Source organism: Somniosus microcephalus, chromosome 6 (assembly GCF_052327205.1).
Source record: "Somniosus microcephalus isolate GS21.2 chromosome 6, FLI_Smic_1.0, whole genome shotgun sequence".
Classification (NCBI taxonomy): Eukaryota; Metazoa; Chordata; class Chondrichthyes; order Squaliformes; family Somniosidae; genus Somniosus; species Somniosus microcephalus.
This window is the reverse complement of record NC_140992.1, coordinates 277,076,113-277,093,089: the sequence shown is the minus strand read 5'-3', so window position 1 is coordinate 277,093,089 and position 16,977 is coordinate 277,076,113. Positions and strand designations below refer to the sequence as shown.

General features: G+C 47.0%; 1 protein-coding gene across 5 annotated transcripts in view; it reads left to right on the top strand.

The window, feature by feature from the left end:
* The window catches only part of garre1 (granule associated Rac and RHOG effector 1), a 201,966-nt gene that overhangs the window by 151,685 nt on the left and 33,304 nt on the right, over nt 1–16,977 (top strand). For all 5 annotated transcript variants that reach the window (XR_015078871.1, XM_085991880.1, XM_085991881.1 and 2 more), the window contains 3 exons: nt 41–181; nt 3,484–3,579; nt 11,181–11,342. Coding sequence is in view for 4 of the 5 variants with exons in the window: in XM_085991880.1 (XP_085848006.1) it covers nt 41–181; nt 3,484–3,579; nt 11,181–11,342 (399 nt within the window). In the remaining variant the exon portion in view is untranslated. The remainder of the gene's footprint in view (nt 1–40; nt 182–3,483; nt 3,580–11,180; nt 11,343–16,977) is intronic.

Here is a 16,977-nt window from a genome sequence, read left to right as displayed (position 1 = left end):
GGAATTGCACTGTGTTGACATTTGTCTTTACTTTTGAAAGGCTACATCTCGGCTACGTGAGAGGGGGAGCGATGGCTGCCTGGCCGGTATTGAAGTGCAGCAGTTGTTCTGTTCGCAGAGCACCACGATTCCCGAGCCTCAGCTGAAAGATTTAAATATGAAGATCGACAGTGCTTTGCAGGTGAGTGTCTTGGTATAACCAGCACCGTATATCGTGGGAGTGGGAGATTTTGCAGCAGAAGCAGCTCTGTGTAGAAAGGATGTGTGAGGTCCAGGCCTCATTGTGGATTCTGATAGTCCTTTGGTCGATCTTGCCTTTTATAATCCTTTCCCTCTCCCTCCTACGTACACCAGAAGTGTGTGTGGATTTGATTTGGTTCCTCAAACATCCATGATCTGATCATTTTAAGTCGCCCTCAATATCCCTCCCTAAAAACAAAGTAACTTGTTAAATGGGCCTGCCTGAAAGTGTTGGTGTGTCTGCAAGTGGTAACGCCACCTCTTAGTGTTGGACAGTTCAGTTTCTTTACCTGGCTGAATAAATTGAATGCAAAAACCAGGAACCAACGTAAGAGTGATTTTAATTCTGAAATGGAACATAGAATCACATGGAATTTTACAGCACAGAAACAGGCCATTCGGCCCACATGGTCCGTGCCGGTGTTCATGCTCCACACGAGCCTCCTCCCGCCCTACTTCATCTCACCCTATCACCGTATCCTTCTATTCCTTTCTCCCTCGTGTACAGTACTTATTTAGCTTCCCCTTAAATGTATCTATGCGATTTGCATCAACCACTCCATGTAATATCTGTCCATGGTCCCAGATCAGCAGGATGTGCAACATTGCCTCCAGTGTATCTAGGCGCGCTCTCATGCCGGTGAGCTGTCCATCAGGGACTGAGCTCCTAATGGAATTCCAGCTCAATAATCACAATCACACTGTGGCTATACAGTTCTCCACAGGTGTTAAGAAGCATGTCACCTACTCTCCGCATATTACCCTCCACAGTTTTCCTGAAGTGTTGGCCTGGGGCCCTTTTATTTGGTGTACACCAATTCTGGCCTCTTGCGCATCCCCAATTTCCATCGCTCCACCATTGGCGGCCGTGCCTTCAGCTGCCCGGGCCCTAAGCTCTGGAATTCCCTCCTTAAACCTCTCTACCTCTCTTTCCTCTAAGATGCTCCTTAAAACCCATTTCTTTGACATCTGCCTGTATATCACCATGTGTGGCTGTCAAATTCTGTCTGATAATCGCTCCTGTGAAGCGCCCTGGGACGTTTTACTACATTAAAGGTGCTGTATAAATACACGTTGGGTAATTCCTTCCGTTCTGCAACGTTGCGACTCATTTGGAATTGAGGAGGTAGAAGAGTGGCTTTGGTATTCTGACCACATGAGCTGTGGCTTGGAGCTGATGGATCGCAGTGTGTAGCAGCACCCACGTGCAGTAATGTATTTATTCCAAGCCAAATTTGGGAGGTTTTGATGTTGAATGTATTTGCTTCAGTGATCTGTAAAAGATTCAAGATCGATTCTTTTTTGGTGAAAAAGACAAGTTTGTCCTACCTTGAGCTGGGGGATTCGCCTAAGTGTGTGTTAAATTAAATTAGCAGGTCTTCATTTCCCAATTACTTTAAATCTCTGCCCCCTGGTTATTGACCCCTCTGCTAAGGGAATTAGGTCCTTCCTGTCCACTCTATCTAGGCCCCTCATCATTTTATTCACCTCAATAAGGTCTCCCCTCAGCCGCCTCTGTTCCAAAGAAAACAATCCCAGCCTATCCAATCTTTCCTCATAGCTGAAATTCTCCAGTCCTGGCAACATCCTGGTAAATCTCCTCTGTACCCTCTCTAGTGCAATCACATCTTTCCTGAAATGTGGAGAACAGGACTGTACACAGTACTCTAGCTGTGGCCTAACTGATGTTTTATACAGTTTTTCTGAAAACTAGTAGCCAGTAGACAACTACAATTACAGCTGTGGAGGATATGGATCAGGATATTTAGTGCTGCTCTGAAGCTCTTGGTGTTAACACTCTAAGTGTTGCTGCCCTAAGACCCATCATTGCACTGTTGGGTGTTTCTCACGCTCCATATGAAATGTGGAAAATCACCCAATAGTACAATTCTGGATTCTGTCGTTACAAACTTGGCTTGTGTCAGGGCGGAATGTTTTCTGCTGTATAACGCCAGGTGGTTACCAGTTGCTGATGGCTGCAACTTGAGATGATTTCAAGGGCCTTCTATATTGGTCTTTCAGTTTGGATATTAGTGTTTGTGAGCCAGCTCCCACTGTTCATGCTGTTATATCTGGCTTCCTTAGACTTTCAACAGCTTACATTTGTATAGCGCCTTTAATGTACTAAAACATCCCAAGGTGCTTCACAGGAGCGTTATCAAACAAAATTTGACACGAGCCACTTGGGATATTGGGACAGATGCATGGTTGCAGAGAGAGGTTTTAAGGAGCGTCTCAAAGGAGGAGAGAGGCGGAGATGTTTAGGAAGGGAATTCCAGAACTTGGAGCCTAGACAGCAGAAGGCACAGCATGAAAATCGGGGATGTGCAAGAGGCCAGAATTGGAGAAGCGCAGAGATCGTGGAGGGTTGTAGGGCTGGAGGAGGTTACAGAGATAAGGAGGGGCGAGGAAAAAATCAGACTAGTGAATCCACATAAAGCTGGTCACCGGGTTCCCTAAAAAAAAACTGAGCATCACACAACACTGAAGTGTATTGGCTTTTGTGAATTTTTCTCTAATGTAATGGTGTCAGTGGCAACACTGCACTCTACGGAATTGACATGTATCTGGATATTTCACAAGACCCTGGGTATCTGAACTTGTATAGGACCCTGGTCAGGCCGCAGAGTACTGTGCACAGTTCTGGTCTCCATACTATTAAAAGGACATAGAAGCTCTGGAGAAAGTGCAAAAAAGATTTACAAGGATGATACCAGAACGAAGAGATTATGGCTATTGGGAAAGATGAAACAGAAAAGAGAAGACTTCGAGGTGACCTGATAGAGGTCTTTTAAAATTGTAAATGGATTGGACAGGATAGATGTGGAGAGAATGTTTCCACTTGTGGGAGAATCCAAAACTAGAGGCCATAAATACAGGATAGTTAGTAATAAATCCAATAGGACAATAAGGAGAAAGTTCTTTACCCAAAGAGTGGTTAGAATGTGAAAGTCGCTACCACAGGAAGTGGTTGAGGCGAATAGCTTTCAAAAGGAAAATAGATGAGTACATGAGAGAAAAGGGACTAGAAAAGATATGCTGAGTGGCTGAGATGAGGTAGATAGAAGGAGAGGAGACTCGTGTGGAGCACAGGCTAGTTGGGTCGAATGGCCTGTTTCTGTGCTGTATGTTCTATATAATAATACTGTACTTCTATGTAATGTATCATTCATGTGTTGGCTGTTTCAATGAAGATTTCGATCCTTGATCGATACCTGCTAACTTCTTTAATTGTTCTTACAGGCTTACAAAGTGGCTTTGGAAAGTTTGGGCCACTGTGAATATGCGATGAAGGCAGGATTCCACCTAAACCCTAAAGCTATCGAAGCGTCTTTACAGGTAAATAAAGGTTTTCGTCACCTGATGGGTTTTTCATTGTAACTGCCTTTAATGTGCTGGGTAACGGTGTGGTAGGAAGTCTGTTTCTTCTTAGGCAGTCCCTCGGAACCGAGGGTGACTTGCTTCCACACTAAAAATGAGTTCTCAGGTGACTGATGAGTCCAATGCGGGACCGACAGTCTCTGTCACAGGTGGGGCAGACGGTGGTTGAAGGGGCGGGTGGGTGGGGTGCTTGGGTTGACGTGCGCTCCTTCTGCTGTTTGCGCTTGGCTTCCGCTTGCTCCCGGCGAAGAGACTCGAGGTGTTCGGCGCCTTCCCGGATGCTTCTCCTCCACTTTGTGCGGTCTTGGGCCAGGGATTCCCAGGTGTCGATGGGGATGTTACACATTTTCAAGGAGGCTTTGAGGGTGTCCTTGAAGCGTTTCCTCTGCCCACCTGGGGCTCTCTTGCCGTGCCGGAGCTCCGAGTAGAGCGCTTGTTTTGGGAGTCTCGTATCAGGCATGCGGAGAATGTGACCCGTCCATCGGAGTTGATTGAGCGTGGTCAAAGCTTCGATGCTGGGGATGTTGGCCTGAGCAAGAGCACTGACGTTGGTGCGCCTATCCTACCAATGGATTTGCAGGATCTTGCGGAGGCAGCATTGGTGGTATCTCTCCAGTGTTTTGAGGTGCCTGCTGTACATGGTCCATGTCAGGCACAGTGTCTGCCTGATCTCGGCTGAATAAAGAGCAGGTACGGAGGGAAAATACGAGGGTGCGATTTCAATCTGGGAGCAGATCATCCGCCAGCTCATTTGACGAGAGTCTGTTGATTAGTTGGGTGTCAACGTGTGTTGGACATCTGGTGGTGAAGAGCAAGTACTGCACCCGTTGAGGTTTGTAAGCATTTCTGGTACCGCCTAACATCTCTGTATAATGCTCAGAAAATTTTATGACTTGTCCCCGACATTAAATATTGAAGAGAGATTGTGTGTCTGGACCCGCAGCTTAAGAAAGTGCAGTCAGAGACAGAATGGGTGACCACCAGTCAGAAGAAGGGGGTGTAGGCAGGTAGTCAGGAAAGCCCCAGAGTGCATCTCACTCAACAACCGTTTTTATGTGTTGGAAAACGGTGAAAGTGACGGTTTCTCTGGGGAGTGCAGCCAGAGCCAAGTTCACGGCACTGTGGGTGGCTCAGCTGCACTAGGGGGGAGGAGTAAGAGTGGAAGGGCAACAGTGGTAGGAGACTCAATAGTGAGGGGAACAGACAGGCGTTTCTGCGGCCGCAGACGTGACTCCAGGATGGTATGTTGTCTCGCTGGTGCCAGGGTCAAGGATGTCACTGAACGGCTGCAGGGCATTCTGAAGGGGGAGGGTGAACAGTCAGAGGTCGTGGTTCACATTGGTACCAACGACATGGGTAGAAAGTGGGATGAGGTCCTGCAACAAGAGTTTAGGGAGCTAGGTAGCAGATTAAAAAGCAGGACCTCAAAGGTTGTAATCTCTGGATTACTCCCGGTGCCACGTGCTAGTGAGTATAGGAATAGGAGGATAGAGCAGATGAATGCGTGGCTAAAGAGTTGGTACAGGAGGGAGGGCTTTAGTTTCCTGGATCACTGGGCCTGCTTCTGGGGAAGGTGAGACCTGTAGAAGTCGGACGGGTTGCACCTAAACCGGAATGGGACCAACATCCTTGCGGGGAGGTTTACTAGTGCTGTTGGGGTTTAAACCAACTTGGCAGGGGGATGGGATACGGAGTGGAGCTATAGTAGGGGGTGATGCCAAATATAGAGGAAAAAACAAGCCAGCCTGGAAGGCAGAGCAAATATGTAACGGCACAAGGGAGTATGGCAAGGCTTGATGGCATCTATTTTAATGCAAGGAGTCTTGCGAGTAAGGCAGATGAATTGAAGGTGTTGATGAACACATGCGTGTATGATATTGTTGCTATCACAGAGACATGGTTGAGGGAGGGGCAGGACTGACAGCTCAATATTCCGGGGTATAGAATCTTCAGGCGAGACAGAGGGGGGTGTAAAAGAGGAGGGGGTGTCGCAATGTTAATCAAGGAAGTCAATTACTGCTGTAAGGAGGGATGATATCTTAGCAGGTTCCTCTAATGAGGCCATATGGGTAGAAATTAAAAACATAAAGGGAACAAGCACTTTGCTGGGAGTGTACTATAGGCCCCCAAACAGTCAGGGGGAGATAGAGGAACAGATATGTAGGCAAATCTCAGAGAAATGTAGTAATAATAGTAGGGGATTTCAACTTCCCCAATATTAACTGGGATAGTCAGAGTGTGAAAGGCTTAGAGGGTGTGGAATTCTTGAAGTGCATCCAGGAGAGCTTTTTGAGCCAGCATGTAGAAAGTCCTACAAGAGAGGGGGCGGTACTGGACCTAATTCTAGGGAATGTAGCCGGGCAAGTGGTAGAAGTGTCAGTAGGAGAGCATAATTCGGTGAGATTTAAGGTAGTCATGGAAAAGGACAGAGATGGACCGGAAATAAAGGTTCTAAATTGGTGGAAGGCCGATTTTAATATGATAAGGCAGGATCTGGCCAAAGTGGACTGGGATCAGCTACTTGTAGGAAAATCCACATCAGAGCAGTGGGAGTCATTCAGAAAGGAAATAGAGAGAGTACAGCGTCAACATGTTCCCGTAAAGGTCAAGGGTGGGACCAACAAGCCCAGGGAACCCTGGATGTCAAGGGATATACAAGAATGGGTTAGGAAAAAAAGGGAGGCTTTGGCAGATACAAAGGACAAAGAACAGTGGAAACCCTAGAGGAGTATAGAAAGTGCAAGGGGGTACTTAAAAAAGAAATTAGGAGAGCGAAGAGGGGGCATGAAAAAACACTGGCGGGAAGAAAAAGGAAATTCACAAGGTGTTTTATAAGTATATTAAGGGCAAGAGGATAACCAGGGAAAAAGAGTAAGGCTCATTAGGGACCAAAGTGACAATCTGTGTGTAGCGCTGGAAGATGTAGGTGAGGTTTTAAATGAATATTTTGCATCTGTGTTCACTATGGAGAAGGACGATATAGGCATAGAAATCCGGCAGGGGGATTGTGATATACTTGAATGAATTAGTATTGAAAGAGGAGGTACTAGCGGTTTTAGCGGGCTTAAAAGTGGATAAATGCCCAGGCCCAGATGAGATGTATCCCAGGCAAGGGAGGAGATTGCAGGGGCTCTGACACACATTTTCTGAACCTCTCTGGCCACAGGGGAGGTGCCAGAGGACTGGAGAACAGCTAACGTAGTACCATTATTCAAGAAGTGTAGTAGGGATAAACCAGGGAATTACAGGCCAGTGAGCCTAACATCAGTGGTAGGGAAATTATTGGAAAATATTCTGAGGGACAGAATTAGTCTCCACTTGGAGAGGCAAGGAGTAATCCAGGATAGTCAGCATGGCTTTGTCAGGGGCAGATCATGTCTAACCAATTTGATTGAATTTTTCGAGGGGGTGACTAGGTGCGTGGATGAGGGCAGTGCAGTTGATGTAGTCTACATGGACTTTAGTAAGGCTTTTGACAAAGTCCCGCATGGGAGACTGGACAAGAAGTTAAGAGCCCATGGGATCCAGGGCAATTTGGCACATTGGATCCAAAATTGACTTAGTGGCAGGAGGCAGAGGGTGATGGTCGAAGGTTGTTTTTGTGACTGGAAGCCTGTGTCCAGTGGTGTACCGCAGGGATTGATGCTGGGTTCCTTGCTGTTTGTGGTGTACATTAATGATTTAGATATGAATGTAGGAGGTATGATCAGTAAGTTCGCAGATGACACAAAAATTGGTGGAGTGGTAAATAGCGAGGAGGGAAGCCTCCGGCTACAGGATGATATAGACGGGATGGTTAGATGGGCAGAACAGTGGCAAATGGAATTTAACCCTGAAAAGTGTGAGGTGATGCATTTTGGGAGGACTAATAAGGCAAGGAATACACAATGACTGGTAGGACCTAGGAAGGACAGAGGATCAGAGGGACCTTGGTGTATATGTACATTGATCCCTGAAGGCAGCAGGACAGGTAGATAAGGTAGTTAAAAAGGCATATGGGATACTTGCCTTCATTAGCCGAGGCATAGAATATAAGAGCAGGGAGGTTATGATGGAGCTGTACAAAACGCTAGTTAGGCCACAGCTGGAATACTGTGTGCAGCTCTGGTCGCTACACTATAGGAGGGATGTGATTGCCTTGGAGAAGGTGCAGAGGAGATTCACCAGGATGTCACATGGGCTGGAGCGCTTCAGCTATGAAGAGAGTGGACAGGCTGGGGTTGTTTTCCTTAGAGCAGAGAAGGCTGAGGTGGAGGACCTGATTGAGGTGTACAAAATTATATGGGGCATAGATAGAAAGGAACTTTTCCCCTTAGTGGAGGGGTCAATAACCAGGGGGCATAGTTTCAAGGTAAGGGACAGGAGGTTTAGAGGGGATTTGAGGAAAACTTTTTCACCCAGAGGGTGGTTGGAATCTGGAACTCACTGCCTGAAAGGGTGGTAGAGGCAGGAACCCTCACAACATTCAAGGAGCATTTAGATGAGCACTTGAAACGCCATAGCATACAAGGCTATGGACCAAGTGCTGGAAAATGGGATTAGAATAGACAGGGCTTGATGGCCGGCGCGGACACGATGAGCCAAAAGGCATCTTCCTATGCTGTATAACCCTGTGACTCTGACCCCTTGATTTAAAAATCTGGTAGATTTATGGCCAATAACAAATTCCATAACAAACCAGAAGTGCTGGAAGCACAACCGATCAATAACAACTTCATTTATAGAATCAGAGAATGATACAGCACAGAAGGAGGCCATTCGGCCCATCGTGCCTGTGCCGGCTCTTTGAAAGAGCTCTCCAATTAGTCCCACTCCCCCTGCTCTTTCCCCATAGCCCTGCAAACTTTCCCCTTCTAGTATTTATCCAATTCCCTTTTGAAAGTTACTATTGAATCTGCTTCCACCGCCCTTTCAGGCAGCGCATTCCAGATCACAACAACTCGCTGCAGGAAAATGGTTTTCCTCATGTCGCCTCTGGTTCTTCTGCCAATCACCTTAAATCTGTGTCCTCTGGTTACCGACCCTCCTGCCACTGGAAACATTTTCTCCTTATTTACTCTATCAAAACTCTTCATAATTTTCAACACCTCTATTGAATCTCCCCTTAACCTTCTCTGCTTTAAAAGAAAGACTTGCATTTATATAGCACCTTTCATGACCACCGGACGTCCCAAAGCGCTTTACAGCCAATGAAGTATTTTTTGGAGTGTAGTCGCTGTTGTAATGTAGGAAACGTGGCATCCAATTTGCGCACAGCAAGCTCCCACAAACAGCAATGTGATAATGACCAGATCATCTGTTTTTAGTGATGCTAATTGAGGTATAAATATTGGCCAGGACACCGGGGATGCCTTCCCTGTGCTGTTCTTCGAAATAGTGCCATGGGATCTTTTACGTCCACCTGAGAGGGCAGACGGGGGCCTCGGTTTAATGTCACTTCCTAAGGAGAACAACCCCAGCTTCTCCAGTCTTTCCACGTAACTGAAGTCCCTCATCCCTGGTACCATTCTAGAAAATAACGCTTTTTAACGTCGTAAAACATTCCAAGGCGCCTCTCGGGAGTGTTATCAGACAAAAAGAAGTTGGTATCCACAGAGAGACCAGATAACTTAACGTTTCACAAAGTCCTTTATCCAAACTGGTGTTAATCTATCTGTTCTCGCCACAGAAGCTAATTGACTTGTGCTTCCAGCATTTCCTGGTTCTGTTTGTTTTCCAGCATTCGCAGTTTTCTGCTTTTTCTATTTCTCAATTTAAACAAAAAAAATTGTGCGTAGGTCATCAGTTGCCATTTAAAGAAAAATTGACCAAAGAAATGGATATGTGGGCTGCATACGTGTGTATTACTTTTTAAAAGGGTATTTTAATAGGTAGAGGAATTGTCAACTAGCACAGAGGTATACAGGCCCAAGGGCTCCGGCTTAGATTCTTGCTCTGTGCTGAGTTAGCTGATCGGAGTTGGTGATACGGCATTGACTGCCGCCCCTCTGAGGCTGGGGAGAGCAAAGAATCGACCATTCCTGATCACGGCCCAGTGACCCCTACTGGGAAGGTTGTGTCCAATGAGGAGAGGAACGGGTTTAATCGCCTGCTGTGACCAAATAGTCCACTGGAAGTTGAGGTCGAGGCTTTAGGGTACCAGGATGAAAGACTTCAATTATGTGGAGAGACTAGAGAAGCTGGGATTGTTCTCTTTAGGTCTACGGGTTGCCAACCCTCCAGAATTGTCCTGGAGTTTCCAGGGATTTTAAGATTAACCTCCCGGACACCGCCGCGAGCAAAACCCGGGAGAAAAAGTACAGGGGCGTTAAAAAATATATCTTATACTTTTTCTCATTTTCTTTGAATACTTTCCTGATTATTATAAAAATATTAGTGGTGGGGGAGACGAGGCTGTTCGACCGGGTGGGGTGGTTGAAGGCGGGAGGGTCATGTGATGAAACCTCCAGGAATGCGTCCAGCCAGAGTTGGCAACCCTGCTCCCACGTGAAGAATGGCCCCTTGGGGCGAGGCACTTGGACAGCACTGGGTACATGTTGGACTTCACACTGTACAAGTTGTACCGTGAGGAGAGGAAAGGGTAACGGGAAATGTAGAGAACGTACTTCTTGTTGAATTGTAAATTCGCAGGATTATAAATTGCGGCATCAATGTGCTTTTCCAGAAAAAAAATGACCGGGAAAGTTTTTGTGTCCAGATCCCCACATTGTGCATGGTATGAGTGTACGTCAAATCAAGCCATAGCCCAGTTGCAGAGATGAGACATTTGTAACTAAAATATTCGAGCGGGCAGGGAATGAGCTGTAACAGCAGGAGTGTCCAACCTTGGGGGCACAAATGAAGTTTAGATCCACGCTCCCGCCAATTTGCATACATCTGTTGTCGACACATCTCGGTGTTCTGATTTTGTGTTTATTCATCAATGAAGCAACAGCCCTTTGGAAACCTCTGAGCCCACAAAAATCAAACAAGAAATCCAACATGTGAAATATAATTGCAAATAGGACGGAGTTGCCCAGAGTCCGTGAGCTGCGTTGCCAGAAACTGTGGCCCACTGACACGCTTTCATAGAAGAGGAAGAAAGGTTTGTGGCAGAGAGAGTTAGCCGGGAGAGAGCAAGGGCCCTACTTCTAAGAACATAAGAAATAGGACTAGGCCACACGGCCCCTCGAGCCTGCTCCGCTATTCAATAAGATCATGGCTGATCATCGACCTCAACTCCACTTTCCCACCCGATCCCCATATCCCTTGATTCCACTTGTGCCCAAATATCTATCGATCTCAGTCTTGATAAAGTTGTGCTGACCCCTGCTGAGAGAGAGCGCAACTTGTACCTGTACAAAAATAGGAGTCGGAGGGGATGACTACCAAAGAAATCACATCTTTGGATTCAGACTGAGTGATTTGTGACTTGATTTGGATCACTTGCCTATAAAGTGACAATAGACTGGGATTTGTGGTTGGGTTTTGGGATGCTTTCTGATGTAGCTGGTGCTAAATAAATCTGCTTGGTTAATCTTTTGCCACCATGTCTCTTTCACGTTCTGATCCTTTCACAGGGCTGTTGCAGTGAGGCTGAGGTAAAGCAAGCAGGAAGGAGACCGTATCCTGCCCAGCCACTTCAGTGCGAGCTTCCCACCGTACCTGTTCAGATCGGACCCCACTTCCTGAAGGGCGTCTCCTTCAGTGAATCTGGAGCGGAGAATCTGAAGCTGAAGACGGTAGCTAACCCCTTACAAATATATTTTGTAAAGGACTTCATTTTTTGTTGTTTTTTAAGATGCGTCAACCCCACAGTGCATTCCTGTAAGTTAGAGAATAGCGATGGTACTTGAGAATTGTAGAGGTTGTCGGGAGTGCAATTTTTGATTAACTCCACTATAAGCTTATTCACAGCTACAGGGAGCGCTCTGAATAATTCTGGATTTTAATTAACATAGTTAAATACTGTGTCCAGTTTTGGTCTCCTCACTTGATGAGGGATATTGAAGCTTTGGAGGGGTGCAGAGAAGGGCTTTTAAAAAAAAATTATTTACTCATTCACTGGATGTTCGCGTCGCTGGCAAGGCCAGCATTTATTGCCCGTCCCTAACTGCCCTCGAGAAGGTGGTGGTGAGCTGCCTGCTTGAACCGCTGCAGTCCGTGTGGTGAAGGTGCTCCCACAGTGCTGTTAGGGAGGGAGTTCCAGGATTTTGACCCAGCGACAATTAAGGAACGGCTGATAAATTTCCAAGTCAAGATGGTGTGTGACTTTCAGAAACAGAAATTCCAAGGCGCTTCACAGAAGTGTTAAGGAAAAAAAATACCATGAGCAGGAGAGATATTGGGAGCAGTGACTAAAAGCTTGGTCACAGAGTTGGATTTTAAGGCAGGTCTTTGAGGAGAGGGAGGTGGAGAGAGGAAAGAATTTCCAGAGCACGGGAAATTAGGCGGCTGAAGGCACAGCTGCCAGCGATAGGGCGAAGGGCAACGGTGGGGCTGGGGTGCGTGACAAGAGGCTCGAGTAGGAGAAGCCAGTTTGGGGCTGCGAGCTATAGGGCTGGAGGAGGTCGCAGAGTTAGGGAGGGGCGAGGCGAGGCCCTGGAGGAATTTAAACACAAGGATCATAATTTTAAAATCGAGCCGTTGGTGGCTAGGGAGCCAGTGTAGGTCAGTGAGCACGGGTGATGGGTGAACGGGACCTGGTACAGAGGCTGTGTGGCCATCGAGGAGAGCACTGGAATAGTCGAGTCTGGAGGAACCAAAGGCCATGAAGTTGGGCTTCAGCGGCAGAAGAGCTGAAGTAGGGGTGGAGGGAGTGAGACAGAGTTGGAAGTAGACGGAGAGGATATTGGGTCGGAAGCTTAGCTCGGGGTTGAACAGGACACTGAGGTTCCGAACAGTCTGAGGGGGCTTAATAAGGGTCTCTATTGCCCTTCTTTTGGTATAAGAACTTAATCACCACACGTGACCAGTTTTAAAATGATTTGAAGTAATTGTAAACACCTTGAACTATGCATTTTCTAAAACTGAATACAAATGGTCTGGGTTTTGTCCAGAAAGCAGATTCTCTCACTTTCTGTCATTTCAATCCCAGCTAATTGTGTGTCTCAAAGTTGGATTTATCTCCCGCGATTATCTAAACATGCTGACTAATGTGATTGTGGTGATATGCCTGATTTTCCCACTGACCCTTGATTGTCTTTTGTTTATTTGCAATGTGCTGCTGTTCTGTCTTTGGATCTGGCTCCAGCTCAGCACCACCGTGCAGTATGTTGAACCACCATGGACTGACTCAGTTCATGGACACAGTCCAGGGCCCAGGTTTGTGGGCCTGATGGTATTGTCCTGTTCCTGGATATTCTAGGTGATGATGACCAGTTTTAAACGTTTCTGAAAGGGAGTCCAGAGACCACAGCCTTCATGCACGCACTGATTTTAGAAAGGAAGAGGCTTGTGCAGAACGAAACCAGACTATGGAGAGGTCTGCACTGGGAACTATAATTGCAGCCCTTCTGTGAAGGATCAAGGATCAGTTATGTTTCACATTAGAAGAACCTCTCAGTTTCTTTCTGAAAATAACATGTTGTGCTCCAGTATGAGAGTAATGGGAGACATGACGTGTGCTGAGTGCAGCAAGCTCGGGAGGAAGAGGTGAGTTTGAACCTCTGGTTCCCAAAGCACTCCACCACTGGGGGTTTTCCTCACCTCATGCCTGGGTCTGTTGTAGACTCATTGATAGAGATTGATCGCTGTGATTAGTCAACAACTCCATTATCATTCGATCATGTGACTACCAGGATGGTCGAAGGCGAACTAGAGGGAGCTCGGTCTTTTTTCATCCAGCAATTCCAATGTTCCTGTTAAGATGTGAAAATTCAGGAACAGTTTCTTTTGCTAATAGGTGAGAGGTTTGCTTCTGGTTGTATAAATTGCACATAGTTGGTCTTGCCTATAGTTGCAGCTTCAAAGGGAGCTGTTGCCACCTGGTTTGCTCATAAACAGATCCCACGGACAGGTTGGTGAACATAAGAAATAGGAGCAGGATTCGGCCCCTCGAGCCTGCTCCGCCATTCAATAAGATCACGGCTGATCTTCTACCTCAACTCCACTTTCCTGCCCGATCCCCATATCCCTTGATTTCCCTCGACTCTAAAAATCTATCGATCTCAGACTTGAATATACTCAACGGCTGAGCCTCCACAGCCCTCTGGGGCAGAGAATTCCAAAGATTCACCGCCCTCTGAGTGAAGAAATTCCTCCTCATCGCAGACCTAAATGGCCGACCCCTTATCCTGAGACTGTGACCCCTGGTTCTGGACTCCTCAACCAGGGGAAACAACCTCTCAGCATCTACCGTGACAAGCCCTCTAAGAATTTTATACATTTGAATGAGATCACCTCTCATTCTTTTAAACTCCAGAGAGCATCAAAAAGAAAAGAAAGACTTGCATTTATATAGCACCTTTCACGACCACCAGATGTCTCAAAGTGCTTTACAGCCAATGAAGTACTATTTGAGGTGGAGTCACTGTTGTAATGTGGGAAACGCGGCAGCCAATTTGCGCACAGCAAGCTCCCACAAACAGCAATGTGATAATGACCAAATAATCTGTTTTTGATCTGTTGATTGAGGGATAAATATTGGCCCAGGACACCGGGGAAAACTCCCCTGCTCCTCTTCGAAATAGTGCCATGGGATCTTTTACATCCACCTGAGAGAGCAGACGGGGCCTCGGTTTAATGTCTCATCCGAAAGACGGCACCTCCGACAGTGCAGTGCTCCCTCAGTACTGCCCCTCCGACAGTGCAGCACTCCCTCAGCACTGCACTGGAGTGTCAGCCTAGCTTTATGTGCTCAAGTCTCTGGAGTGGGGACTTGAACCCACAACCTTCTGACTCAGAGGCGAGGGTGCTACCCACTGAGGCACGGCTGACACTAGGCCTAATCTACTCAATCTCTCCTCATAGGACAGCCCTCTCATCCCAGGAATCAATCTAGTGAACCTTCGTTGCACTCCCTCTAAGGCAAGTACATCCTTCCTTGGGTAAGGAGACCAAAACTGTACACAGTCCTCCAGGTGTGGTCTCACCAGGGCCCTATACATGTCTACGAGAAAGGGCCAGAGCCGTTGGCTGTGACTGTCTGAATTGGAGAATGTCTTTTTATCAGGTGCTATGATCTGCTCTGTCCTGAAGTTGGGTGAATGGCCTGAGGCTGGAAACTGAGCCGCCTCCTTGACCACTCCAACACTGGAGGGTGTTTGAAGCCTTTGGGACTGTCCTGCAGTGCGTCAGCTTTGATTAGTTGTGAGCGATGGCTGTTGACCATCAGGTATAAACTTGGCATTAGTCTAAGCGAATAGTGTAATGCAGAGTGTGGGATGAGCACAGAGATGCTTCATTATTTTGTGATGAGGACAGTAAGTTGAGTGAAACTGCAACTTTTCTGTCTTTTTTGCTTCCGCTAATTTTAATACTAAACCTGGTTTTCGGTTTGTATGGTGTGTTGGAGCTGGCAGGGGTCTGGGCTCACTGTTTCTGGTTTACTTACCGACGGTAAACAGGGGTATCGTTCACCCAAGGCACACGACCTCCCAGAATACTCTGATACGGTCACATGTTGGTGTGCAGGAAGTGTGGGTCTGATGTGGAAGCAGTCCTTTGTGCTGGGTGTGCAATTAGGAAGGCAAATGGTGTGGTGGCTTTTATTGCAAGAGGGTTGGAGTACAGGAGAGAGGAAGTCTTGCTACAATTGTACAGGGCTTTGGTGCGACCACACCTGGAGTACTGGGCACAGTTTTGGTCACCTTATCTGGGAAAGGATATAGTTGCCTTTGGAGGCGGTACATCGAAGGTTCACTAGATTGATTCCTGGGGTGAGAGCGCTGTCCTATGAGGAGAGATTGAGTAGATTGGGCCGATACTCTCTGGAGTTTAGAAGAATGAGAGGTGATCCCATTGAAACGTATAAGATTCTGAGGGGGATTGACAGGGGTTGGCCATTTAAGACTGAGATGAGGAGGAATTTCTTCACTGAGGGTTGTGAATCTTTGGAATTCTCTGCCCCAGAGGGCTGTGGATACTGAATCGTTGAGTATATTCAAGGCTGAGATTGATAGATATTTGGACCCTAGGGGGAATCGAGGGATACGGAGATCGGGCGGGAAAGTGGAGTTGAGGTCGATGATCAGCCATGATCTTATTGAATGGCGGAGCAGGCTCGAGGGGCCGAATGGCCGACTCCTGCTCTTATTTCTTATGTTCTTATGACAGGGTAGATGCTGAGAGGTTGTTTCCCATTGGCTGGAGAGTCTAAAACTAGGGGGCACAGTCTCAGAATAAGGAGTCGGCCGTTTAGGACCGAGATGAGGAGGAATTTCTTCACTCAGAGGGTTGTGAATCTTTGGAATTCTCTACCCCAGAGGGCTGTGGATACTGAATCGTTGAGTATATACAAGGCTGAAATCGATAGATTTTTGGACTCTAGGGGGATCAGGCGGGGAAGTGGAGTTGAGGTCAAAGATCAGCCATCGTCTTGAATGGTGGAGCAGGCTCGAAGGGCCCTATGGCCTACTCCTCCTAATTCTTATGTTCTTCTGTGAGAGCAGGTATCTGGAGAGTCCCTGAGATGCAATGACTGCATTTCACATTCCAGTGGGTCTTACAGTAGGTGGGATGTATTTGCAGGATTCTTTAAGGAAATTCCCTGCAGTTCAATGTGAAAATGATGGAGGAAATTAGTATGTGGAATAGACTGCCCTGGGTTTCAGTGGAAGCAGGTGGTTGTTGGCTTATTCTAGAGGAAGTTTTTGGTGAAGAGGAGCTGAAGGGCATGAGATGGAGAAGAGTATAAATGTGGTATTTCTTTTCCATTTTGGGGCTCACTAGATAGATGGCAGTGCTTCTTTTGGACCTGTGTTCCTACACCTGACCCTTTCAGTGTATTAAGACTTTTACCTATGCTCATGCACACGGTTACACGGGCTTCAAACACCCTCCAGTACTTCGCCCAGTGGCCATCGTTGATGTGTGACCGTTGCTGAAGAGTATTGACCGGCTATTCTAGCTGAGCCCAACAGTTCCTGGCTCAACATCCACATGCCCGCTTCCATCAGGGGTGGCTGGATAGTGACCCGGAGCAGAAACTCTGGCCGAGTTCTCCCTCCTTTGGCACCGGGGCTAATTCTGACGCCCACTATTGCCCGTCTGGCCCAGATCAGTTAACGTGCGACAGGCCGGGGCATTCCTGATCTGTACAGTATCTATCAAGGCAATGCTACCCCACCTCCTGAAGGGTTAATTAAATTGACGGTTTAAGAGTTTTGTGCAGACTGAGAGCTGAGCCCAAGCATGTGATGTACTCGGGCAGAGACG